This window comes from Hippichthys cyanospilos, chromosome 6 (assembly GCF_059441005.1).
Source record: "Hippichthys cyanospilos isolate Australia breed blue-spotted pipefish chromosome 6, RoL_Hcya_1.0, whole genome shotgun sequence".
In the NCBI taxonomy this organism is placed as follows: domain Eukaryota; kingdom Metazoa; phylum Chordata; class Actinopteri; order Syngnathiformes; family Syngnathidae; genus Hippichthys; species Hippichthys cyanospilos.
This window is the reverse complement of record NC_142374.1, coordinates 3923553-3950784: the sequence shown is the minus strand read 5'-3', so window position 1 is coordinate 3950784 and position 27232 is coordinate 3923553. Positions and strand designations below refer to the sequence as shown.

The window sequence follows — 27232 nt, the reverse complement described above, 5'->3', positions numbered from 1 at the left end:
ACAGGTAGACGCCTTTGGAGCAGGTCGTCCTCAAAACCAGGCCTGGTTGGTCCATCTCCACTATGGAAGTGTCCCACCTCAGGTTCTTGTAATGCTCCTAACGTACATTTGAAAAGAGAGAGTTGAGTTACTCATAACGCGAAAGTGTTTTACGAGTCACTTTGGGTAATAGTACATTCAACAGAGTAATACAATCCTTGCCTGCTAATTGGTCAGAATTTAGAAAGGAACAAATCACTTCATCCGTTTATTAACCTTCACTCAAAAGATTAGTTCTTTCAAACTGACTCGTGACACAGCACTTACTAGAAAAGTGCATTAAAAGCTGGGGGGAGATTAATTTTTAAGCAGAAAACCTGTAGTTTGGGTTTGCACATGTCAATTGCACAAGTTGTTGCCTACAACTTGTAAAAAAAACATCAAGTCAATAGCATCTTTAGAAATGTATGTATGTATGTATGTATGTATAATATATATATATATATATATATATATATATATATATATATATATATATATATATATATATATATATATATATATATATATATATATATATATAGTGACAGCAGGGCGGAATCCTTCCTGAAGCACCTGATGTTCTTTAATTTTCAATTTCATTTTACTTTACAATACAACGCACAGAGGCACAACATCCTGAACCTCCTTTTTTTGTTATGCTCTTTCCGATACTCTGTAGATCTGAAGAAGAAGTTCATCGACTGTAAAATGGAAAACAATACATTTGAGCACGACAAACGTGGATGCCACTTGGATACTGGTGAAGAGAATGATGTCCTCATATATCTAGTCAGCTTCCTTGGCAGTCTGGCCGTGTTGCCTGGCAACATCATCTCCGCCCTCTTCATGGAGAAGATTGGCAGAGTCAAGATTATAGGTGATGCGTGCTTACTTTGCTGATTCCTCTGATTGCTGTACCTCAAATGTTTCTTTAAGATTCAAGATTTGGCAGGCCAAGGTTCAACAGGCCATGGTTCAACATCTCAGGACGAATAGAGCTCCACTTTTTTTTTCCCCCTCGCCTTAGCAGAGGTCTGTGTTTGAAAAGATAAAGTGGAATTCCTGAATAAAAAATCCAAACTGGTATTGATCAGCCTTGTCTTCTTGTTCCTTTATTCTGTTTCTACATCTTTGAAGCCTAGAAACATCCAACCCAGGCATCGATTTTCTTTACAACTTAGAGTCATGATCTATCCCAGCAGACGTTGGCTGAGAGTTGGGGTACATGTACCGGTACATCCTTGACAAGCCACCAGTCATTTGTAGGCCAGTGATAGATAAACACCTATTCACACACAAGTTCACATCTACCTCAATCTTCAATTAATTTATCTTTCATGCACATGAAAACCCAGAACCTCACAGACACTTGTAAAAAAACTACTAATGCAATATCAAAAGAAAGGATTGTTTCTTCATGATCTGAGAATGCCCATGTGGCAACATTATATTTATCACGTTGTCCTGATCTTAATCACCGTGATTACTCAGGTTTTGTTAGGGTAGACCTACGATACTCATATTCATTGAGCAGGCCCCGGGCATCTGATTAGGATGCCTTCTGAATGCCTCACTAGTCAGGTGTTGTGGGCATGTTCCACTGAGAGCTGGCCTTGGGGATGGCCCAGGACACGCTGGAGAGACTGTGTCCCTCAGCTGGCCTGGGAATGCCCGGGGATCCCCCCCAGACAGAGAAGCTGGACAAAAAGACTGGGGAGAGGGGTCTGGGCTTCCCTGCTACAGCTGCTGCCCCCGCGACTGACTGGATGGATGGATGGTCAGTCAAGCCTTCGAAGTAAGATTTTGTATTTTTTTTTTGTCTCCTCAGGTGGCTCAATGCTGATATCAGCTGGATGTACCTTTTTCCTCTTTTTGAGCTTCAGCCAATCTGCGATTATCGCTCTACAGTGTCTCTTCTGTGGCGTTAGTGTGGCTGCATGGAACGGCATTGAGGTGGTGACAGTAGAGCTCTACCCTGCTTCCAAAAGGTACCTGGCTTTGTCATATGTTAAGTCTTTACTTTTCTTTCTTTCTTTTTTACAAGACCAGTGTTGACAGTCAGTCTTGTTTTAGGCTCAAATAGCTTTATTAAGCAATTGTGCAGTTTGAGAAACTCCCCTTTGTGGTTTGTTTATAATGAGACACTTATTGAAAATGCAGCCTGACAGACAACGGTTTGAGGGACAGAAAGACAGAACTTACATGTGGAATAGTGACGCAGACCACAACAAAATCATTGATGAGTAATCATAATACAGTGAACGGAGGGGACACGCTTAGGGGAGTGAAAACAAGCAGTTGGACAGGATGATAGGGGTGATAGGATGATAGGATTTTTTTTTTTTTTTTTGGATGCATTTTGGCCATACCAATTCTTGAGTGAATTACACTTTGTACTTTTTGAGACAACAGGCACGTCAGACTATTTTGAGATTGGAGAAAAAAAATGGTGGTACATCTGTCTGTGTCCCAGGGCAACAGCCTTTGGCGTCCTGAATGCGCTCTGTAAGCTGGCGGCGGTTCTCGGCAGCTCTATCTTCGCCAGTTTTGTGGGCGTCACCAAAGCCATTCCCATCCTGCTGTCATTCACTGCGTTGGTTTGCGGCGGCATGGTTGCCCTCAAACTACCCGACACGCGAGAGAAAATTCTCCAGTGAGGTCATCTGACGTCCAGTCATGATCGAGTTGAGAGAATACTGTATTTGCTTGATGTCTTTGCTGCACCACTTGACTTTTTCTGCACTTTTCTTTCCAAAGCAAGGATGAAAACAACTAACACTTTTCAAATCCAAAAGGCCGTGTTGTAATGTTTTTCATGTTGACAATGCGTGTTTTATGAGAAGCAGAGCAGCCAGCGTGTGATGAGATTGATATAGTTTGATTTCGGGATCAGGGATTGGGGATTAGATGATCTTGTGATTGTGTGTGCAAAAAAAAAAAAAACAACCCTTCCTACACTAATTCAAATTACGTGCGCATTCATTATGATGTCACAAGTCATGAGTTCTGATTGAAAATCATGGTACACACTTTGTGTCAAATTCAAAATGTGAACGATCTTGACTAACTGACGAAACAAGGATTTGGATTTGTCTCAGTGGCCACAATGTCCATTTTTAAATGTGCAGCAATTGTAATTGGCTAACATACAGTTTGTGCAAATGACATTAAGTGTGTCCTTGTTAAATGTGTACCTAGGTCAGTTCTATCGACTCAAATGCTTGGTACTTTCAGACTGAATAAACTGTGATACAGAAGTCAATAATAGTTTTAAAAGTTGTATTAAGTTGTATTAAATTAGTGGCTCATTCACACTTGTGCGGTTGGCCAGAATTTTTCCAAACATTTACTTCTTATAACCAGTCCGTTATGAATCATTATTACTCATAGCTGCTTTACATTGATGATGCTCATTTTTTATACTGACACTATTATCAAGGTGGTCATTTGTTTCTATGGCAAACCATTTACTATTATCCTATAGCCCGTTGGTTTGTTAATGTACAGTAGGTAGAGACACTAAACTTGAATCGTCTCCAGTTGATCTCAGTGAACATGATGACCATTCACGCATATGCAAATTGTCACCGGATGAGAACTGAACCTACACCACCTGCACGACAGAAGTCAGCCGAGCAAACCACGACACTTTTACTGACTTACTTATTTCACATGTATTTGCATGACTGCAGAAAATAAAAACAGGTCAATGAAATGTCAGTGAAAAATAGAATATCTTTGTAAAGGCAGAACAGATACAATTTAAGAATGGTATTCAGTGATTTATGCAATGCGCATGCAATAATCGCACTCTAAACAGCTCATACAAGTGATGAGAAATCAACACACTAATTAAACACAATCAACGCAAACGGATCGACAGGACATGTGTGGGTGATGGAGCTAGATGGTTTATTTTTCTTGTACTTTGACGTCAACATGTATTTGTCGGAGGTGGTTCTGTGCCGCTATTGTAATTGACTAACTGCATGTTTGTCTAATGTTTCCTCTTATTTGTATGTCTGTCAACATGTGCACCTTTTAAAAATGTCCTCACATTGTCTATGCTTCCTCCCAAGTCAAAATGATACATTTCATATTGTGTGACCAGTAAAGTGACACCTACTCAACTCAACATCCCGTAAAGAGAATGAAAAGTTGATCTCAAGATTCGAAAGGACATTCTCTGTTGCTGATTGTGGAGTTTCAAAGGTGATGTCCGATAACAATTGTTGTCTTGCAAACGTACTGTACACGAGCTGTTACCAAACCAAAACATAATGACGGAGGAGACTGCTGTAGAAACAACATCATTATGACATCGCTTTGCAGCAAATTATTGTGAGCATAACATAATATAAAATAGTCACTTAGTTCCTCAGCCACTGCCGCATGTAGGACATAACACATGTATGAAATAACTTAGCAGCATATTCCCCACTGTGAGAGGGCCTTGTAAGAACCTGAACACATCCAAAACATTCATAATTGCTCTTGCTTTACAATTCGATTTGGCAATAGTTGTGATGAACTCAAAATCTTGTTGCTACAAAATCCATTCCGATGAACTGACTCCCTACAGGTACCATACGGTAAATGAGCAAATCAAATTTTGGTTTTTGATTCCAGTTGTGTGCATATTTTTCTATCTGACCGCTTTTCATATTTCATACAATCAGCAGTTATTTTCCTGTTTATTGTTTACAAACTTAAGTTGTGCCCATTTCATCAAAATTGTTGTTGCGGAGTGACAAAATAAGCGCAAAAACAGCAAACGTGACCTGTTCTGGCATAAGGGTTCGCACGTCGGTGGATAAAGTTTTGCGTGAACTACAATCTTACATTTTTCAGAGAAAAATGTTGATTTTGTGATTTCACCCAATTTTTTTTTTTAAAACACCCCCCTTAAATCGAAACTTTAATTTCCAGCAGCCCAAGTTTAAAATTGTAGTCAAAGAGTATGAAAATTAGAGATTAGTAGATGGCGTGCATCATTGTTAACATGCCAACCATCAATTCTTCATATACATGCGGATCGAACTAATAAAAGTAAAAAATGGACCATAATATCGGTTTCTGGCACAAAATGAAACAGGCTGCGTTTAGTAGGATCCGGACATGGCATATGTAATCCATCAGCCGACCCGTTTATCGTCATGACTACTGAATTCAGTTCGGGGTCTGTTACAAACCTATTTCACGTTTAACTTCAATTTATTTGAAGTAAGGTATGTTGTACATATGAAGGCGATGCTCCACCGTTATGTTTTGTTGACATTTGAGTGGAAAAACATCCCACCAATGGAGAGAGGAGGCAGTAAATTATTCAATTCAGTGGAAATGTTTACAATGCCCTGTATGTAATTGTGTCATGTAAATAATGTAATGTGATGTTTCGACGTGAAGCTTCAAGAGGCTCATAACCATTCAGCCAACTGTTTTGAGTAAAGCATGGGTGAGCACTTAAGTCCTTCCACACAATTGATTCAACTAGCTTCTAATCAACAATGCAAAAAAATGCCAAACCAAAAACAAGATGATGGCAAATTTTCTTGTTTCAAGCCAAAAATTTGCCAATGGGGTAAAAAGGTTTTTCTTGCCTAGTAAACCTAATTTACAACTTTTTTTTCCTAATGCTTTAACAACAATCTGAGTGAAAAACACGTCAGTAAATCTTAATTTAAACAAGTTGTAAGAAAAATTTCAGCAAATAGTTCTGTTAAAAGTAACATTTACAAAATGTAGCTTAAAATAAGCATCATTTGAGCCTCGATTTAAGCAAAATTAATTCCAGTGTTGCTAGAGTCAAGCAAACATTTCCCTGATGTGTTTTCTTGAAATGGTAAAATACAGTAGATTCAGGTAAACATAATTCTAATTAACTGAAATTGCAGATCAAAACATAGGTGTCTTGATTCAAATAATTACACCAATGTTTATATGTAAGTCTGTTGTAATATGAAGATTTTTTTGTTCTTGTTGCTATTGTTTTCTAAATGAAAAAAAAAATGGTCCTGGTCTTTAGCTGAAGACAAACCAAAAACATAGTTTTCATCATGTTATGACAACAAATGTTTGAGTCAAGAAATCTTAGTAAGAAAATGGGAGCTTTAGTATCTTAAAATGAGCATTCTTTCCTTTGGATTTTTTTTTCTTATTATAAACTTTATTTTTACTTTCTTGAAATGGACTTTTCACCGTGAAGCTTATTTGAATCATCTTGAGAAAGGAAACTGGGCAGCAACCATCAGACGACGACAAACATGATCAGACAAGAACTCAGTGAAAGCTTGGATCTAAATACAAGCAAAACCAACAAGATAACAATGAACACCTGGACAAGACACACATGATTGAGGGAGTGGATTGGTTGGAATTGGTTGATGAAACTACAATCTTAACAAAACTAAAGCCAACTCAAAGCTAATTCTAACTCATTTCCAATATTAGCACTGTTAACATAGAAGATGAAAAGATCATCGTGATTGTTTCTACCCCCGGCCCATAACGCATGCAATATAGGTGAAGCGACTTATGGTTTGAATGCAAATATTTATTAGTATTTTTAATTTTTGCGGCCAAATGCATTTGATATCCATGATAAAATATCAATAAACTCTCTTGTCACAAGCCACATTAAATGGCAAATTATCTTGAGTCACAAAATTCTTAAATCAAATTTCCCATGGGGTTGCTATGACCATTTAAAATAGACACACACACACACACACACACACACAAGTAGCAATAATAAAACATTCAAACTTTGGCAACTGATGCCTCAGGAGATGAAATACAAAATTGATGGGTTCTTCAAATTTGTTTGAGATTAAGGTCAAATCAATGACCCAATTTCAAAAAACTGTTGAGATCAAATTTCCTCAGGTTTTAAAGGCTTAAAATCTTGAGTGATATCCTTAGATTAAATGGGAAATCATTTTAAAGAGGTCTTTCAACACATCCTGAAAGTTTGAGGTCAATATTGTTGTTGCTACAGAACTTTGAAAGATATACTGTATGTGGCAAAACTTTAAATGCATTTTTTTTCTCAAAAGTAAGGGAATTCAACCTAGGAACATTCAAATCGCTGTAACTTTGTCCATTTCAGAGGTACTTCCATGTATTGTCTATCCAGTGGTGGTCCGTGCATTTCACACTTAGGCCTTCAGTGAATGGACCCCTCGTGTGCATGTACACAGGCTTTTTTTCGAAGCTTTTAAACATCAATACACCGGCATCAGCAATTAAAGCTGGCACTTATAATTAAATCATAAGTGTCACGTCTGCATGGGCATGGTGAGTTGAGTTGGGAGGAGGAAGGCACGGGACCCCAAAAATGCAGAAAACTGACAAATATGTGGCTCAAAAAGGAAATTTTAAGAAGGAAATGAGGCAGGATTGAATGGGAGCAAAACTGGATGGACGAAGTGCCACCAGAAAGGTGGACCAAATCAAAAATAAAGGCAGACGCGGGTGGATCAGGATCATCATTTTAAAGGCATATAAGTGTACGATTATAGAAATAACAATCTTCATTTTGTTCACACATGAGTGCCCTTTTGCCAGAGCCCGGCTGTAAATGTTAAGTTTTGATATCATGAACACCAATACTGATTTGCTGATGACAATTTAGTTGTAACATAGTTATGGCTTATCGTATTTCCCTGTTTTATTATACTGTATGTGTCTGAAACAAGTGAAATCCAAGCCCGTTGTTTGTTTCAAGTGCTTGTGATTTAAATTCTTCTTTCATTTCATTGATGGTTCATGGTTTGATTTGATTTGTATTTATTGCATTTGTGTATTTTGGGGCAATGACAAATCTGACCATTAAAACAAAATTGTCAGCCCTTTGCAGTCTTTCATTTACGTTCATTCAATGACCAACACACAAAACTTTAACACTCTAACACTTTCGACAGAAACTCGGGTTATCATGATCGTCGTCATTGTGAAACTTGTACTAATATGAGACAGTATCATGACTACCCCCATCTAGGACTGCTCCCGAGAGCTTTCCTCTCAGACCTTATTCAGGGTCCCCTGCATCAAAGATAGTGGAAGCAGCGATATATTATGTTGCTAGCACATGACGGTCCATCTATGTGAACCTTTCAAGATAAGCCTCTCAAAGATCCTGTTAAAAATCTTCTGGAAACATGGTGGTGGCAGCATCATGAACATGAACTGGTTTTCTTGAGTTGGAAATAGGGTCTTATTCAATTGGGAGGGAATTCTAAACAGTTCCAAAAAGCAGTTTGTGCAAAACTCCCAGTATTCAGAGAAAAGCCCACAAGAACATTTGAACTTTGTTTCTAAACACAGTTCACAGTGTCACTTTAACTATTAATTCTAAACATTACTATGAACTTTTGGTCAGCGAGAGTGTAGACAGTATGAGTTTTGGTTTCTGAAACCAGGAGTAAAAAAAGGGAGCTACTACAAATAAATATCTGGTAAAGTCAGCTATGTTATAGCTATGAATGATAAGCAGTCAATTGAACCAAACCAGTTTATTCTCTCAACTGAAGATATTTCTCACCAGTGGTGCTGTAAAGTGATTATCATCGCATTGGCTGCAGGCCAATTGCAGTTTGTACTATAAAAATGCAGCAACATAGCAGGGAATCACGCTAGTCAGTTGAATTACATTTCAATAAGCTAAAAAGGGTGTGGCGGGCAGACTTACATCTAACTTTATGTCTATCTTGACAATGACAACGACAGGTGAAAATTGCACTTCCATCGTTTTTAATTTGCTGTTTTTCATTCGTCGTTGGTCTATCGGCAAAACGGGCGTCCGTTGGCGACGGACAGTCCGTCACTGCTGATAAAGTGCCCACCACTGCTTAATGCCAGGATGACACTGTTCCTGAGCGCCGTGCAGAGGAAGTCCCACTTTTGGACTCAAGTGCAAAGCTAGGCTAATCAGCGCCAATTTTACGAAACAAGGTTAATAGTTGGCTGCCGCCCACGAAAGTCATTTGGTTTTTGGGCACACGTATGCGTGCACCAGACACTTATTCCAACTTACTGCTGCCTCTTCTCCAGTATTTGCCAGAGGAAGAAGTTGGATTTTCAGACCCAATTGACACGCACAGGCCCATCTCCTTTAGGTGCACTTAGTCCACTGGTTCCTCCCTTAGCGCCTTGCCAGGGGAAGAAGTCAAAATTTCAGACTCAATTGAGAGGATGACGTGCCGGGATCAACATTAACTCAGCAATTCTTTTAATATCAGTGACAAGCCAAGTAATACACAATCAGGTATCAATGAGCCGGAAAGCAAAAAGCAAAAACAAAATGCTTTGGAAGATCGAGAAGAGGAACAAAACAGCATGTTGATGATAAAACAAACAAACACTCAAAGTAAAAAGAAGACTTTTCTACCAAACTGACTAAGTTATACCAATGATTTGAAGGAAATTCATATTTTTCAAATTCAATATATCAATAAAATAGTGTGTACTTGGAACTGTGTTATTCTAATAAAGATTCAGACGACGTAATGTCAGTATAAAGCAGATATAGTCTTGGCCCAGGAGAAATAAAGACAAGTCGGCACCTCCAAAAGGAACAGATGGCATCCCCCGACACAACATTCCACCAGGAGCAAAAGGTTAGGTGTGGCCTTCAAGAGAAGATATCAGTCAGGGTTTATGCTGCCCAGACTTCCTCCCGCTTCAAAGAATGGCCGGCAGAACAAAGACTTTTGAAGACACCATCCCCACGCAAACAGACCCCCACGCACGCACACACGCTCACACTGACATGCACGCACGCACACACACACACACACACTTGCATTCCACACTGGGACTACATGCCCCAAAAGGGTATAAGAACTGAATGTTGAAGGTGAAACGTTGCCATTTTCTGCTCCGACCTGTGGCAGGACTGGCCCGAGGCCTCATGTACTTTCCCACTCTGTCTGGATTAAATCAATTGTTTCACTAAGTTGTGGTATGAGCGATCTTACAACAAAAACGAACACGCTAGGAACTAGGTTAAGGCAAGAAGCTTTTTCTAGATTCCTTCAAGTTGCAATATGCAACATGCAAAAGGATGACAGATGCTACATGTAAGTTCATTCTATTATTCTAATACATTTTACTTTGACATTTTTAAATACTTGTTGTTGGTTTTTGCTCCCGTCTTGTAAATGCAGTTTGAAATTTAGACTTTCTTTGTCCTTTTTACTGCCCAATTTTTGGGACTCAAAACATTTCTGTTGGGACCCAGACCTTTCAGTATTGTGAGTCCCGGGGACCCAAAAGATTAAAGAGATAAAATGAGCACTGGTATTTGGGGGTTAGTTTGTTTGTTTTGCATGCATGAAGGAAAAATTTAGTCTGTAGTCACATAATGTATTGAATAGCGCTATAATGTTATGTCTTTTAGTTCATTTTGCACCAAACCCTATCAAGGAATCCATAAACAGCGATCAAGTCGGATGAAGCCAAGCAACAGAAGGAGGATTGTACAATTTTCCCAAGGACTCAAATTAAATTCCCATCAAACATCAAAACATGGAAATTATGACAGATTTGTTTTTTTTTTGTTGGGGGGGGGGGGATTGAATAAAAGAGCTACAGCAAAAAAGGGCAGTTTCTTTATTCAAGGCAAAAGTGGTTGAGCACCACCCCAGGGCTATGAGCGCCTTTATACTTTGCTATGTTATTTCAGCAATACAGATTTGACTATTTTCTTGTTTGTTTCTACGGAAGTTTTTTTTAGTAAGCAAAGTGAGTAATAAATACTTTCTGACACTTCACTGCTCCGTCTGGCTGGTGAACCAGTCAAGGATCTCCTCTTTGTTATGCTGTACCCATTTAATGTTGGTTCTGGTCCTCTCCACGGCCTGCTCCACTGAGACAGCAGCTGAGCCAAAGCCTGCAGCATGATACTCATTGACAAAATCCTCCAGCTATGAGAGGGAACGTGAGAAATAGTTCAGACACATGCCAGACTAAAAAACATAACTATTCTTGACAAGGACGGACCTGTTGTAAGAGGGCTGGTGTGGAAAACCTTGCTGTGACATCATGAATTATTGAGGCAAAATTGAAGGAGCCAACACCATACCTAGAAAGAAGAACATGTTAAAAACAAACAGCTTAAACCTGATATATCACCACCTAGTGCAAATACTCTTGGTTGGTCATACCATTTTCAAAGTAAAAACTTAATTGTGTCCCTCTTGAATGTGGGTAAAAATCAAAGATAAATCAGGTTTTTGAAAATAGAATGTGGCAGAAGCTGACGAACTGGACGTATCATGGTATCGTGAGCTAAATATATAAATTATCTATCCATCCATTTTCTATACCGTTTAGCCTCATCATCGCAGATGAGGGAGGGTACACCATGAACTGGTCACCAGCTAATCACATGGCACATTCAAACAAGTCACAATCACATTAGTGGAATGTGGAAACAATTTTTTCTACAGTTTTTTTTTAACCCTAACCCTAACTCTAACCCTTTCCTGTGAATATTGAAAAATAACGGAAAGAAATAAAGGAGTTTTCTCAAATATTATTAGCACATAACCCAAAAACATACTGTACAACATTTGTGTGTTCAAGTGGCATGCCAAGTGTGTGACATTAGAAATCTGGGATCATTCAGGCTGCGAGTCTTAGCATACCTAAAATCCTTGTGAGTGGTTTTATTTTGTCAAGTGTGTGTATGTGTATGCTTTTATTGTATGTAAAACACACACACAGGTAGATTCCAATTTTTGCTCATAACACAAAGAAAAAAAAACGGACTGAATGACAACACGGTTGAGTATGTGTATGAGTATGTTTGCAAAACAAAATTAACATTGCTCTATTGAAACTCACTAGCAAACCAACATTAAATTAGAAAATGGGAAACTAAAGTGAACCTTACAAATGTCACATTGAAGCAAAAACAAAGCAAACAGAGAGAGAAGGATCTCGGCCAAACTTAATTGATCAAATTCAGTAATAAAAAGAAAACACTACAAAAGAAATAAACATATGCACACTTTCTCATCCATTTAGAACAATGAAGTGTTACTGTATAATACTTACCGAGTGAACATGTACTCCCATTGTAGCCTAACAAAGTTCCAGGCTAATTCCTGACCCAACCTGTTGCTGGCCACAGCCCCAATGACTACAGAAGCATCCTGCTTACGAATCATATCTGGCTCTAAGGTGTAGGAGAGATACCTGTGAAACCAGGGATTACACCCATTACAAACAGATCAAATACTATTAAGATCCATTCATATTTAGAGCATGAATTACTAAAATGCACTCACCGTTGCAATAATTCTACATTGGTGCTACAGGCTAGCGCAGACATGAGTTTATTTGCTTCACTGGCTACAGATGCATTTTTGAACTGGTCCCAGCCAAACTCCCACTCTGCCTTGTCACCAGAGGCTATGGCACTGCAGTAGACTGCATCCCGCAGGTGTGGATGGATCCTGTCAAGAGAAAGACCATGTTTCATTATTACGTTATGTATTTCTTTGTTTCAATGAAACAAATGGTCAAATTATACTGTGTAGAACTCACAGGTTATGTTGAGGGTTGTCCATCCATTGCCTGAACCATGTGCTGGTCAAGTTTAGGCACTGTGTTATTCCTGTCTTACAGGCCATTTGAATGGCATTCAGCTGATTGTACCTGTAGGAGAGTAACAAGATGACCTGTGGGCCCGTAACTACACCACATTATGTTCATCCACCTCAACTAAGGATGCTAAGATTGTAGTAGAATCTACGTGTTGTCGCCAGTGTTGGGAGTAATGCATTACAAAAGTAATGTAATTACTGTTTTGCATTGCTTTTTGCTATAATGCGGTACTGTAAGGCATTACACGCAAACAAAAATAGTATTATTTTACTTAGTACAAATGACATGCCTCACAATTCATTATAATATATATATAGCCCCCCCCCCCCCAAAAAAAAAAAAAAAACGCTCCTAAACCCTTTAAATTTATAATGCTAAATGAAGCGGCTGATAACATGAATGCAGTTCATTTAGTTGCCTTGAGTATTGTATGTATGCAGAGAACTTTAAGTTGGTTTATTTGTACGTTTTGTTTTACAAATCTAGCGATTTGGGCATTATTATTTGGGAGCAATAACGTTTATTTTGGGAGAATTTTGAGTAAGTTTAGTTTAAGGTCATTCCGCTGGATGAGCTACATTTAGAATTCCAAATCCATCTTTCCAGCTCTGTTGGTCAGAGTAATGTCAAATCAATGCAATAATAGTGTAGTGCCTTACATTTAAAATACAATAGTATTATAATGAAACTAATTACTTTGGGATGACAGTAATAAGTAACAAATAAGGCATTACAGTTTTGAAGTAACCTGCCTAACACTGATCATCTTTTCCTTTGATGCAAATTATTTTACCTGCCCAACAGACAAGACATAGTCGGATTCAGGCAAGTATAAAAATGCACTTTGAAATTCATAAAAAAAGAAAAAAACGGTTGCACAGCCTTGCTATGGACCAACGAAGTACTTCATGGATACTTAATAGATGATCCAAAGCCTCAACATCGTCGGAACTATCATTAGCGAAAGACATTGTTTTGTGTATGTCATAACTATTTTCCTTCAGACATGTAGAACGTCTCGTGGTTAAAATCCAAATGGAATCCTGGCGATATACTCACTGGTCGGTGTGTCTCTTTGGAATATGGATCCAGTCTGCTGTCATGTTTTTAAAATACAGGTAAAGAGGCATGACTAATTTCTTCATGTATTTCTGTTGCAAAGAAACAGGAATAAACATAGAATAGATTAAAAAAAAAAGAGAGAGAGTTTTGGTTAAATGTTAATATGAACGTACCTGCATAGGCCCGTAGACCTCAGTTTGGTCAAACATAAGGTAATAATAATCAAAGTTATTCAAAGCAGTTTGCCAGGGGATGTAGTCAGTCTCATCATATAAATAAGTTGTAGTTCTCAGAGCAAGTGAGGCAGAGATGAGCTGTGCTCTGCAAAATCAACAGAAATGTCAAATTTTGACATTTTATGCTTTTTACAATCTATAATTTGGATGGTACAATTGTTATCTTTCTCCAAGCAAGAAAATTGTCTTTTATTTGCTATCAATTGGTCAATTTTATGTTATAACTGATGACAACAAATTACCAGTAAACGATTGGAAAATATCAGAGACACCGGTTGATCTACCTAGCCAAATTGAAGGCATCATCCACAAGCTGGGCTCTGTTTGCTCGCGGTATAACCTGCACAAAGGATTTTAACGTTCACACATGTAATAGCAATTATATTTCCCCTACTAAAATGTAAAACAGAACCACACAATTTATTAGTGTTGAGCTCAATGAGTGTACGATACCTGATGATCTCTGATGAGTTGAGCCAGAAGTCTTTCCCAGTTCCCTAGATCATAATTTACCCGATAAAAACCTGTTACGTTGATGTTAGCAAGAATCCATAGTCCATTACTTCTCATTTCCAAGTTCGCATCTATCGGAGAAAAGCAGTGAAGAAAAACATGTGAGCTTTGTCAGAATAGTTCCAGGACCAGTGTCAAACCTAAGCTCGAACCATGAGATTTCAGCATAAGACTAGGCCAGGGCTAGTTTTTTTTTTCAAGCAACTAACCTTTCACAATCAGCCGGTGGGGCGGGTGAGGGTTCTCTTTGGGACGTAATCTGTTTATTTACTGCTACGAGACATAGAGGACATTGGACAATGTGCTCTCTGTCAAGCCAGGATATTGTAGTCAAATCCAAATGTTGAGAGGAATTACCTAATCCTTCAACATAAACTGTACTTAAGGTACCAGTAATATGACGTAAACCAGCAGTCCCCAACCCCACCGGTCCGTGGATCAACTGGTACCGGGCCGCATGGGCTGCACCCGAAATAATGTTTTGGAAATGATTTAGTTTAACAGTTCATATGTTTGTGCTTGATCTTTGTTTTTTCGGCGCTGCTTCTGGCCGCTGTTGATATTACATGCCGGTCCACAATATAAATCTAAAGCGTTGACCGCTCCGTGGTGATAAAAAGGTTGGGGACCGATGACGTAAACGGCAATGGTACGCTTTTATTTTGAACTTCCTCTCGGAAGACTAGTCACAACAAGACTGAACAAACTTGATAAACTTTGGTTCCCAGAGGGACCAGGCTGCGATGTGAGCAACATGATGTTGTGTTGAAATCTCAGCTTCAGCCTACCTGTGTGGGTTTTCTTAATTTTTTCTTTACTTTCTTTCTCCATTAACAAAAACAAACAAAAAAAAAACACTAGGTTGATTGCAAACTTCTGCCAGTAGCCAGCAGTGGTAGGCTAAATCTTACTTTCATGCCATAGCAAGCGGATAGAAAAAACACCCATTATAAGTATCACATGGTTTCAGGAACTGACGTTATCTTGTGGCAGAAGTCCACCATTAATTCTATTTACTCCTGTTTGTGTTTTTTCTTCGAATGTATTACCAATTCATCTCTTTGTCCCATACCTGTTTTGTTCATTAGCCACCAGACATCTCTTTGAACCTCGCCAGCCTTCATCCATTGAATAGGAATGATCCACTCATAGCTGCAAAAATTATGATAAAAGGAAATTGGAGAGCTTAAAAGAATTAGAAGAACTTACTCTAATACTATTTGCATAACTTTTATATATATATATATATATATATATATATATATATATATATATATATATATATATATATATATATATATATATATATATATGAAAAAACAGTAACATACTGATATGGTGATTCCACAGGGACGTTGGACATGGCATCCAGCAAGAAATGCTTCTGAGTTACTTTTCCTGTGGTCGTGTCTATGGTAACAACAGGAAAGCCCATCTGGAGTACCCAACGATTCATGATGTCATGAACGTGCTGAGGAAGGTATATGTTGTTGTCTTCCACCTTCTGTTGACAAAGGTTACACTCAGAGCTCTGTTTTCATAAACAGCGCATCTGCAATAGAGCACATACAGTGGCAGATCCTAATTTTGCAGGCACAAGTGTTGCTTTGTCTGTTTTTCCAGAAGACCAGTCTGGGTCAAACTGGGCATTCTGGCCTTAATGAGGGTGTGCGCTTGAAGGTAATTTGGTGGCAGAATGTTCGTCCAAAAGCTATGCCTCTTTGTAGCATGTCTATATACTGGCGCAGGTGAATTTGATCAGGACACATGCTGGCAGATGATGAGCTCAGCAAAAGTTATGGATGGATGTCATAGGTGGGTTATTTTTTCCATAAGTTTTTAACATGAAAATTTCTTTATGGGATTTGAACTTGATGTAGTTCTTAAATCAAGCATGACAGCAATAATGGAGAATATGTTGCTGCAGATTCAATAAAATATTTGGTATACTGTAGACTCTAACATGGAAAAAAAAAAAGTAAATGGAAGGCAACCTCATCACCATTTGTAAAAAGTCCCATAGGTCATTCCCTATTGTGTTACTGTAGGCAAAGTGACTCAGGTATTTCTGCAGAGGAAAAACAAAGCCATGATGCTGCAATTAGTTTTGGGGTTATGGACAATATTGCAGTATAGTCAAAGAAAAAGTACAAATGAATTGTTTGTGCCTACACATACTCTGACTCCTTGGACAAAGACAGGCTCTGTTAGGAAACCAGACAACATTCTCAAGATTGCTGCCCCCTACGGGAACAGATAGCAAGAGTTGAAACCAATAAGATAATACAGAACTGCACTGTACATTAAAGCATTTTCATGACTTGGTCGCATACTAAAACACAAATGGATGTTTCCCATGTGTGAAAGCGTCTGTGCATTTTCATTGGTTATAATTTGTGATGTCAATTCAAATTTTGTAGTCGAGCCAGACACATTACATCAGTGCAGTGGAGTTCAGCCGCAAATCTAAGTAGTGAGGGCCAGTGGCGATGCTCAAGAAGAGGCCCCACTTTGCATGCACTTGACCATGGCCTGCTCCCCTGGCCAGACAACATGTCCACACCACTGCTATGCCAGCGATGACGGCCCAGAAACCATGCATTAAAAAAACGCTACCCAACCCACATGGAAACCAAGTGTGTGTTGTATGCATGTGTGCCTGAATGAATGTTAAACCTTGTTGTATGAGATGGTATCAAACTGCTGACTGATCTGCTCAGGCACTAAAATACTGTCTTCTTTCATTGACAAAGGATGGGAGGAGCTCAAGGCATCGACTGCAAACGCTTTGTGGAGTTTTCTTAGAACAATCTGCTCTTTCTAGAACAAAGAAACAATGATATGTAATAATAATAATAATAATAATAATAATAATAATAATAATATGTAATGTGTTTCTGGTGTTCACAGTAATGCAGATTTATGCAAAAAGTTAAATAAAACTGTCTAGACAAGCACTATAAACATATCAAAGGAGTTACATGAGTCTCATTGCACAAGTAGAACCGTAAAATCGACAATCAGAAAAATAAATGTGATAACTTATTTTGTCAGTTGTGCCCAATCTTTGTTGGCAGTGTTGCACATTTGAATTCAAACATATGTTGATATATGTCTTGCCAAGCAAGGCCAGTTCACCCGTTAGGTGCGATGGGCAGATGTTAAGAGCGCCGGACACATTGAGGCTGCAAAACCAGGGTGAAACCCCACATTCAATGTACAGTACATATTCAGACAAAATGTTGGTCCCCCCTTTTATCGAGCCAAAGATTGTTACAAATCGGTCAATCAGTTGGTCTGTTGCTCCCGTAATCATTAGTGGTTTATTCATCCAGATTGTATTTAAAGAGCAAAACACCACAAAAAACACAAATGACTTAATTCTTGAAATTGATTTTTACTTAAAGCTTGTACAATGAATGTTTTGGGCAAGATTGTGTACAGTACGCGTTTCAATCAATGAAACCATGATTTTGAAGTGCAGTGAAAACATTATCATCCCAGCTATATTGGCTAATTTCAATAAGGAGAAAGTGTTGCTCAGTGCAATACATTAAGCACACTTTTCCTCTTAATGTTAACTGCTGCACACTAATACTCTAGCACTCAGCTAGTTATTCCTACCGCATGTATGTATGCTTGCTGCCTATTTAGACTGTTTACACTTTCATGCTCCCAGGTATATGGCAGTTTAAACGTTTCTCAGAAATTTGTAAGCTTTAATTGGTTGAGGTGACAAACCGCGTGCCAGCTGACAAAGGGGGTGACGATTTCCCTGTCAGATTAAAGTGATGGTTAGATTCTACTGTTTCATTGGTCTTAGTCTGACGTTTTTAAAAATGTTTTCACCACTCAGCAGGCTGTTGACAACGTCTGTTCGTCGATGTCTGTCACTACCAACAAACTGCCCATCTCTGACATGATCTAATGTTAAACTAGAACCTTAAAATAACTTTTCAAATATATTGGGTTTACCCATGAGAAGTGTGCAAACATGTCAAAACTACGTATCGAAGTGCTCATAAAAGAAAGAAAAAAGAAGACAGTAGAACATGTGAAGTTGTTTCTGAGTTTTGTTCAAACAATTACATGTCGCAACAGCAGATGCTGCAAATAATGAGAAATAAAGACTGAATTGAAGTCCTCACCAAGTCCCACGTTGGCTCTAAATAATCAGCTGCCAGATAAGACACATAGGAAGCAAAGCCTTCATTGAGCCACACTTCATTCCACCACCTCAGGGTCACCAGGTTACCAAACCACTGCATCAGAGAATGACATTACACATCACCTTTAGTGAAATAGTCACTTTAAGGAATTATAACTATGTCACAGCAATCAGTAGACCATGTGTGCTAGTTCATGAGCAATGATGGTGGCTGTGGTCTGTTTATTTTGACTGGAGGAGGTCAAAGGGCTGTATAGCAGTTTGGTTTCCCTGTATGTCACCAAACCCCAATTCTCCATCGCTCCATAATAGAATTCCGGCAGGGCGATTTGATCTATGAAATGAAAGAGAAGCACTGATTGAACAGTCTTTTCAGACATCTTATGTTTTTGCACACATGCAGCTAGCTATGTTATAGTTACTATGTTAAGGTAACTGACAAATGAACAAACTTCCACTACGGAAGAACTCCAAATGCAAATATCTTCAAGAAATATAACTACAAATATTGGGGGAAAAAAAATCATGGTGAACAAGTCCTATTGTATATAACTAACCCAATTTGCGCAGAGGATAGGAAATGTTGCAATAGCGCTGAAGAAAGTCCAGTATGGGTCGTGTTACACTGACCGCGTATTTTCCTTGTCCTTGCTCCATGGATTTTCTTCGAGCCCAAATACGTAACTGAAAACACACCCATGTTTGTTTGGCACATATTATTTCATCATGTAAGTTTTGAAATAGACAAAAGTATTTTTACATTCACATTTTAAGTGCACATTTTTGGACACCAAGTGGAGACAGTTAGAGCAGTTTGGCAATTTGTTTGTGAGTGCCTGGAGAGAACCCACATGGCCATGAATATGCAAACTCCACACAGGAAGGTCGGCACAAGCTGGAATTGAACTCGGGACTCTAATCTATCAGGTGAATGTGCTACCAACTCTTCCACCGTGCTGAGCAGTAAATAAAATGCAAAAAACACAGAAATAAGGAGGGGGCATATACTATTTTACAGCACTATATATATATATATATATATATATATATATATATATATATATATATATATATATATATATATATATATATATATATATATAATCATCAAATTTCTGCTCGAATATAGTGACGCTCTCCTGCTCCTAATCAAAATATTACCAAGATGTCGTCTTGTGTAGCATTTAGGTTTGTGTAGTCTGAGATGATAATAGCCAATAGGTAGGTTGACATTTTCTTAGTTGGCTCAAATGTGGTGCTTCTCAGTGACATGCCATCAATGGTGATATTTGAAGCATCTGAAACAAGCACAAAAGATTGTTCCACAAACGATTTAAAAAATTAATGGGACAGACACGCTAATTCGAAAAGACTGTGACGGAAGTTATCATCAACCTAGTAGCCAGTTGTGGTGGTTTCATCCATCCTCCCAAACCATAAGTTAAATACTTAATTTCATTGAGTGGTTACTTTAAATAGCTAAAATATATTTTTTCTTACTGAAGACACATTTTTTGATAATTGATTATGATGGCTTTATTTCACGCATCACGTTGTATATTTTACAAATCTTACTTGATAGAGATTGTAGGTAGATTGGGTGTGATTATATACACAATGTGTATAAGTATATATGCACAATGTTTTCCGTAATCTATATTGTTAATGTGTATGTCTGTATTTGGTGCATGCAGCACCCACTTCAACCTGTGGGCCTGGAAGGGGCCTCCTCCCACCTGTGGTCCCTTCTGGAGGTTTCTGATTTTCCCCCAATTGAGGTTTTTGGGTTTTTCCTTCCCCTTCTGGGAGCTTTGACAGGGGATGCTGATGTGTACCTTACACCCAAAAATTGTCTCTGTACGAGTTCTTTTTTCGAAAGAGGTCTCCACATGATCTCTTTTCATCTGTGAAGCCCTTTGAGACTTTGGTGATTTAGGGCTATACAAATAAAATTTGATTGATTGGTTGATTGAGAACATATTTAAAAATAAGATTTCGTCATATGAAATATTTCATGTGTAATTCAACTGTCAAACTAAAAAGGAAGAGGACAATATGAATAAATGGAGCAGTTCAACCTAACCTGTTTCAATGCTGTTGGACAACGCCACAGTTTCAGGTGGGTGGATGAGTGTGATGTCAAAAACAGCTTTCATAGCTGGTTCATCAAAACAAGGAAAAGTTTTTCTTGCATGAGTTGGGTGCATCTGAGAGCTTGCAACAATCCTGTGGATAAGTCATTGCTATTCTAAGTACATGACCTTTCCTTTTTCAAAACAAATCCTAAAATACCGCATGGGCAGGGGTGGGCAATTCCAGGCCTCGGGGGCCGGTGTCCTCCATGTTTTCCCATTTTCTCTCTCAAACACACCTGATTCAAATTATTAGGATTATTTTCAAGTTCCAGCAGAGTTTGTTGATGAGGTAATGGTTTAAATCAGGTGTGTTAGGGAAAGAAAACTGGAAAACATGCAGGGCAACGGCCTTCGAGGGCCGGAATTGACCACGCCTGGAATAGCCGATCTATCTTACCTTCTGGCTCCATCTTCTAAATATTCACTTCTGTAAAGTCCGGTTAAGTCATCAGCAAGCTCTCCAGTGAACTCAGTGTGGAGAAGATATGTCTCTCCTTGCGTTAAAACACCATTTAGTTGAACCACCAAATACTGTGTTTTTGGTTGCAACCAGGTGGATGCAATACTTGGAACAAAACCGCTGCCTGCATAAAAATACACATTTAAAAGTGAGATATACGTGTTAATACTTGAAACCATGCTCTGGACTGTTTGCCAAGCCACAGCACATACACAGACCGAGAAATTTTCACACTCTCATTCAGCCCTACTGGCAATAAAGACTCTCCATTGAGCTTATTACGCAATGTGGCATGCAAATGTAGAACACAGATGCTTCACAAAGAAAGTCCTGAGACATGAGTCAAACCCAGATCCTTTTCAGTATGAGGCCAATGTGCGAAACATACACCACACCTTTGTGGAAAACGTTTGAGACCGCCATCATTTCTTCAGCACTCCAAGCTGGTAAGGCCCCCCCCCAAGCCACTTTATTCAGCTCTCGATTCCTAAGAGGTTCCCAAGGAAGCCCAACGACATACGTAGTCTCTCCAGAGGGTTTTTGGCCTTCTACCTGGTGGGTCATGCCAAGTAAACCTCACTTAGAGGACACTTTTTTCATATCCCTGCCCGAGCCACCCCATCTGGCTCCTCTTGATTGAGAGCAGCTCTACACTGAGCATCTTCAAAATTGGTACATTTCTCATCCTATTTTTGTGAGAGTCTTGGCCACTTAAATTTGTGAGCATTTTCAACTCACAGCTCAAGACATCGTGTAAGGTTTAAAGTGTGGAATGACCAAAAAGCCTAACCTTTCATTTTAGGTGTGTCTTTTTTTCCAGATGTTTATCTCCACATAAATGTTAAAAACAATTATTGAAGTATGACTTAAAGTGTACCTTTGGAGCTCGAAAGAAAAATGTATGTTGTTCATCAGGAAAAATGCCAGCCAATCGTATTTTGGTTAAAATTGATTAATTGGAGCAATTTTATTCGGGGCTACAGAAACTTACAGTCAGAGACATCACGGCAGAAGCCACATAAGCTCCTTCTTCGTGACGTCTAGTCGGTGATCGGTAAGTCTCGATGGTATTAGCTAGCTTGTACAAGACTCTAGTCTATGAGCGCTAAAATGGCTCAATGCAAAGTGTATAGGTGCCCCAATAATAAGAGGAAAAACAAAGACAACCACTTATTTTGTGTGCCTAAACCCATTCATTCAAAACGTAAATTCTTCACAGCAATTTGATCGTTTGCGAGGACCATTGTTTTGGAATGGCCAAGCAAAAAGGTTTCATACAGGTGGATACACAAATGTGGTTGGAACCGCGTTAAAGCGGAGAGTATCCAGCCGACAGAGACTGGGGTATGTTCACTTGTAAATTAAGCAACTGATGTTTGTGGGCAACATCTGCTGGTAAATCAGACTTCACCTTTAATAATTACAGGTCCATTTTATTCCCTGCAAGTTGGTGGCTGATTGGTGGCAAAAAATTTGTATTAGGCATCTGACCAAAGCAGCAGCCTCCGTCTTTGCCCTGTCGTCCCTCCAAAGCAACATGGCATTTTCTTTGCCTGACAAATCAGTCTTGTCATTTTCATTGCCAAATTCTAAATCAGGGACCCTTTCTGGCTCAACTAAACATGGCCCATTCCTCCTTGACTTTCGTCAAAATACTCAATTTTGGCAATGACAATAAAGATCTGGCATATTAAGTAGTGGGCTTCAGGAATGGCCCAATCAACGACCTGACATCACATTTGTTCCCAAAATGGTGCCGTCCTTTCAAACTAAGGTGATTTGGGGTGAACTGTTTTGGAAAATACATAACAAGACACAAAAATTCAAACACCAGATATTTATCAAGCTTTACAATATTGTTCCTTTACCCTCTTTAGACCTCAATTTTGCATCTCTGGGGGTACGCTTTAAAGTGTAATCTGCATAACAAAAAACTCACTAAAGTATATCAGTATGTGGTGATGTGTATGCGAAAGCACCTGAGGCAAGAAGCAGGGCAATGTGTTTGTTCCGCAGCAAAGTGTAGTTGAGCTTGTTAGAGTGAATCAGGACCAGATTGGTTTCTGTTGCACACTCAAATGCCACTGTAGAAGTACCTAATGAGAAAAGAGAAGACTGTACATTAAACATTCAGTAAATGTTGGCCAGTAAGTTTTGGGCTCTGTATTCATATAGCCTGGCATATACCGAGTTAAATTCTGACGCAAGCGTCAACGTGCTTCTTTGGCAATTTATTCCTCTCTCGATGCAATGTGCACATGAGTCTGCCAAACCTGACACTTTGTTGGTTGAAAGTAGATGAAATTTTATGCCCGTGGAACCACATGTACAAAAGTAAATGCGCAGATAGTGTAACACAAGTTTGAATTTTTTGATTGAGGTGCAAGCACACAAACTCTGGGGTCCACTGATATATGTACGGAACTCGTCATATTTAATGCATGAATACAACAGCAATGTGCATTGAACCTTCAGAATTATTGAGGAAATCGCTCAATTGAATGAAATGATTTAGTTATTTTTAAAGAGATTTCACTGGCTGAGGCACAGCTACTGAATGCAGGGTGGGATGGCATAAGGATATGTGTGGACACGCCCAACTTGGGTGGAGGTGGTCTCCACGTGTGCACAACATATGTATGATTTCCTTTTAACCAACTTTATATAATCTGCCCATTGAGATCTCCTTGTAGTTCCTTAGTGTGTACTTTGTGCTCCTAGACTTGCTGAAGGTTTTTCAGCCTGCCCGTCCAGTCAGCTCATTCTCTCTCACAAACCTGTTTGAGACACATTCCAATCTAAATTCTAATCAATCAGTCCTATCACCACCATGTGGAGCAAATTACCTCCATCTGTGACTTGGGCACTGGAGTCCCTAGAGGGAGCACTCTTCAGCACACCCTCAGAAGACTCCAAAAAGGCTAGGTACTCTGAGCTGCCATTTGGTGCATAGGCACAAACAACAGTCAAGACACATCCCCCCACCAAAGGCTGAGGGAGGCTATGTTCACATCCACTGGGATGAACCACAATGTACGGGCACAGGGCAGAAGGGGAAAATGTATGCCTACACCCGCTCAGCGCCTCTCACTGTGGGCAACTCCAGAGTGGAAGAAAGTCCAAGCCCTTCCAACAACTGATACTAGAGCCCAAACTGTATGTGGAGGCACACTCAGGGACAATTCAGGGTCCTTCCCTGCCAGAGAGGTGACATTCCATGTCCGAAGAGCTAGCTTCTGTAGCCAGGGATTGGGGTTCCAAGGTCACCTTACCGTGATAGAAGGGTTCGCGTGTCCCAGCAATTCTCTAAGGTAGGTTGTCTGGGTATTTATGCCACCGGTAGAGTCACCCATGGCGGACAGGCCCTAGGTGAGGGACCAGACTAAGCACTGCTCATAGATCCCTTTTGATGAATAATACAATTGCATTTCTTTTACCAACACATGAACGCGGGTCATCAGGGCCTCCCACTGGAGCCAGATCTGGAGGTGGGGTTTGCTGTCGAGTGCCTGCTAGCTAGAGTAGGCCTGCACCGAAGCAGGCCAACCAGGCACAGTCCAAAGAAGCAACATGGGTTCCCCTTCCAATGGGCTTACCACCTGGGCCAAAGGGGTCAGGTGCGGTACAGCTGGGCGGCAACCAAGGGCAACAAAAGACCTGTCCTGCATAAAAGCCTGCATTTTCCAGCCAGATGATGTTGCTTCCCATTCCAAGCCTTCTCACATTCAGTCTTGTTCTTTCTGTCCAGCTTCTGAACCTGCTTAACTTTGACTACCACCTGTACCTGCAGTTCCGTTCTGCCTGACTGTGTTCTCACCCTGCCTGATTCTGATTATCCCATCATTTGCTACCCCGGTAAGAAGACTTGCTTTGCCTCCCTGACCACACTTCTGACTGCGCCTGATCTGCCTCGACTCGATTCTGTCTGTCTGTCTATGGCCTCCCATGCCTCTGTGTTCCAGCCAGCCACTATCACTTGTCTGCCTCCAGTTACCATTAAATAAACCTCTTACTCCCCACTCCTATCTGCCTCTGTGTGCACTTGGGCCCAGCCTCCACTTGTGAGAGCTGGACTCAAGCAAATGTGTGTCTTTTTTTGCCACATGAAAGATTATCTATGCAACATTTGCAAGAGAATGTGAAGGGATGTTTTGATATGCAGACATCAAGTTGGCTGTGATCACACCCACAATGATGCGAAAAACAAAACTTTTATTATGCGCCAGCTTGAATAGTGCTGAGAACTTCCAAAACCTACCTTGCCCTCACCTGCATAGATTTACAACACACTTGGCACCAGACTTGCACTGAGCCTGATAACAGAGCTACTATTGGATTGTCTTTGTCAGATATTTGTATTTGTTTGATGATGTTAAATATAGTGGTGAATCAATCCAAAAAAAAAAAAAAAAATCATAAAACAATTTGAGAAGGGAAAATACTTTTTATGGTACTGTATTTCCCCAAACCTTTTCTGGCCAAGTTTTAATGACTAATGACATGCTTGTCATTGAAACATTGTTTATGAAAATTGATAAGCTAAATGGTGATAACATACAACTGGAAATGAATGCAAGCAAGCCTTTCCTTTTCCACAGCACCATCCTGTGGTCTAGAAAACAGAGTGCATATATTTTGCAGAGTGTATCAGCAATGTTTTACCCAATAAAGCTATGTTGTGACTAATGTTGTGACTCACCTGTGAAGATGTAGAGACCAGAGTCCGGGTTCGGGGTTAAATGAGGTCGCAGGGTAATGTTGTAGTAGAGAGGGATCAGAGAAGTAGGCAGACGGTACCTGAGGAGGTATCACACAACAATTAATTATTTATTTATTTTGGAGAAACATATAGAGGATATTATATTGTTGCACAAGATAATTTAGTTTTGCTCATTAAATAACAAAATATACCAGGGATTGAAAGCGTTATGTCCACAGTATAAAATCACAATTGTGACGCTAGATAGTAATGTAAGTGAATAGCTCACAAGATATTTACATTAAAAAATGAGCAAGTAGAGAGAGAAAAAAAAAATTGTAATGAAGACGAGCAGTCATAATAACCAATTTTAACCTCAGTTGTGAGACAATTTAGAAAAACAACAAAGACGAATGATGACTGATTGACTTGCATCAAATCCCGGGCCAACAGACCTTGAGTACACCTGTAGTCTACAGGATACATAATAAAAAATAAAAAAATAAAATCTTTTGTCATATCATTAAACTGGTAAATATCAATAATACCTGTTCCAAGGAGCAGTAACATCATCAGCCTCATTTCCTCCTGTCAGGGCAATAGTCCACAGTGTGACAATAGTTGCTATTGAGACAAGGGCTAAGAGCACATACAGCATACACAACTTGCTGACTCGACATCTATTCTCCATCGCCTAAAAAAACAGCACAAATGATCACAGGCTGAAATGACTAAAACCCATAATTCCACTAATGCTCAGGCACAATGAAATTCAAGCAAAAGACTATTTTAGCCAAAGCAAGCTTACTTTGCAGTGTCGCTGATCCAAAACAACAAAAACTAGTGAGAGTCAGCACACTGCAGTTACTGTATACTCCCGTGTTCCTTCTTAATTCAGTCCTTTCACTGTTTGCAAGGCAACAGATGACCTTTTAGGACAGACGAGTGACATAAATAGCTGATAACCACTGACTCGAGGGAGCAATAAGAATAGTTTACAATGTTATCTTTAACAATGCCCACTGCATGTTCCCACGGCCTCACAAAACGCAAATATGTGCTTCCTCAATTTGTGGACATCATCAACGTAAGGTAGACCAAAGTAAACTGCTGCGTGAATTGTTTCAGTCATTAGTTTATGAGAAAGTAGAAGGTATGAACATTTTCTTTTTAAATGTTGCCATAATCCAAAAGAATATCTTTTAAAGTTGTAAGATTCAAAATCTAAACTGACTATTAAAGCGAACAAAAATTAATAAGTGAATGAAGCGAGAGGAGGAGTGAGGTATAGCACAATTAGAATACTGTCCTCCCTTTTTATAAACA

General features: G+C 39.3%; 2 protein-coding genes across 3 annotated transcripts in view; one reads left to right on the top strand and one right to left on the bottom strand.

Moving 5' to 3' along the window:
- The window catches only part of LOC148421905 (synaptic vesicle glycoprotein 2B-like), a 37701-nt gene extending 29827 nt beyond the window's left edge, over window positions 1–7874 (top strand). For both annotated transcript variants that reach the window (XM_088417898.1, XM_088417897.1), the window contains 3 exons: window positions 701–898; window positions 1850–2009; window positions 2495–7874. In XM_088417898.1, the coding sequence (XP_088274024.1) occupies window positions 701–898; window positions 1850–2009; window positions 2495–2678 (542 nt within the window). In that variant the 3' untranslated portion in view covers window positions 2679–7874. The remainder of the gene's footprint in view (window positions 1–700; window positions 899–1849; window positions 2010–2494) is intronic.
- Window positions 5–26600, bottom strand: LOC148421904 (aminopeptidase N-like). Its single transcript, XM_088417902.1, has 24 exons — window positions 26455–26600; window positions 25907–26004; window positions 23187–23303; window positions 21145–21331; window positions 20696–20838; window positions 19774–19910; window positions 19170–19296; window positions 18792–18946; window positions 18593–18706; window positions 17121–17264; window positions 16623–16688; window positions 16447–16512; window positions 15776–15948; window positions 15517–15596; window positions 14385–14515; window positions 14216–14271; window positions 13869–14016; window positions 13693–13784; window positions 12574–12684; window positions 12315–12482; window positions 12082–12222; window positions 11023–11104; window positions 10780–10946; window positions 5–97 (listed from the first exon to the last, which is right to left on the bottom strand). The coding sequence occupies exons 1-23, from the start codon at window positions 26595–26597 to the stop codon at window positions 10791–10793; spliced, it is 2835 nt and encodes a 944-aa protein (XP_088274028.1). The 5' UTR covers window positions 26598–26600; the 3' UTR covers window positions 5–97; window positions 10780–10790.
- Between the last annotated feature and the right edge of the window lie 632 nt (window positions 26601–27232).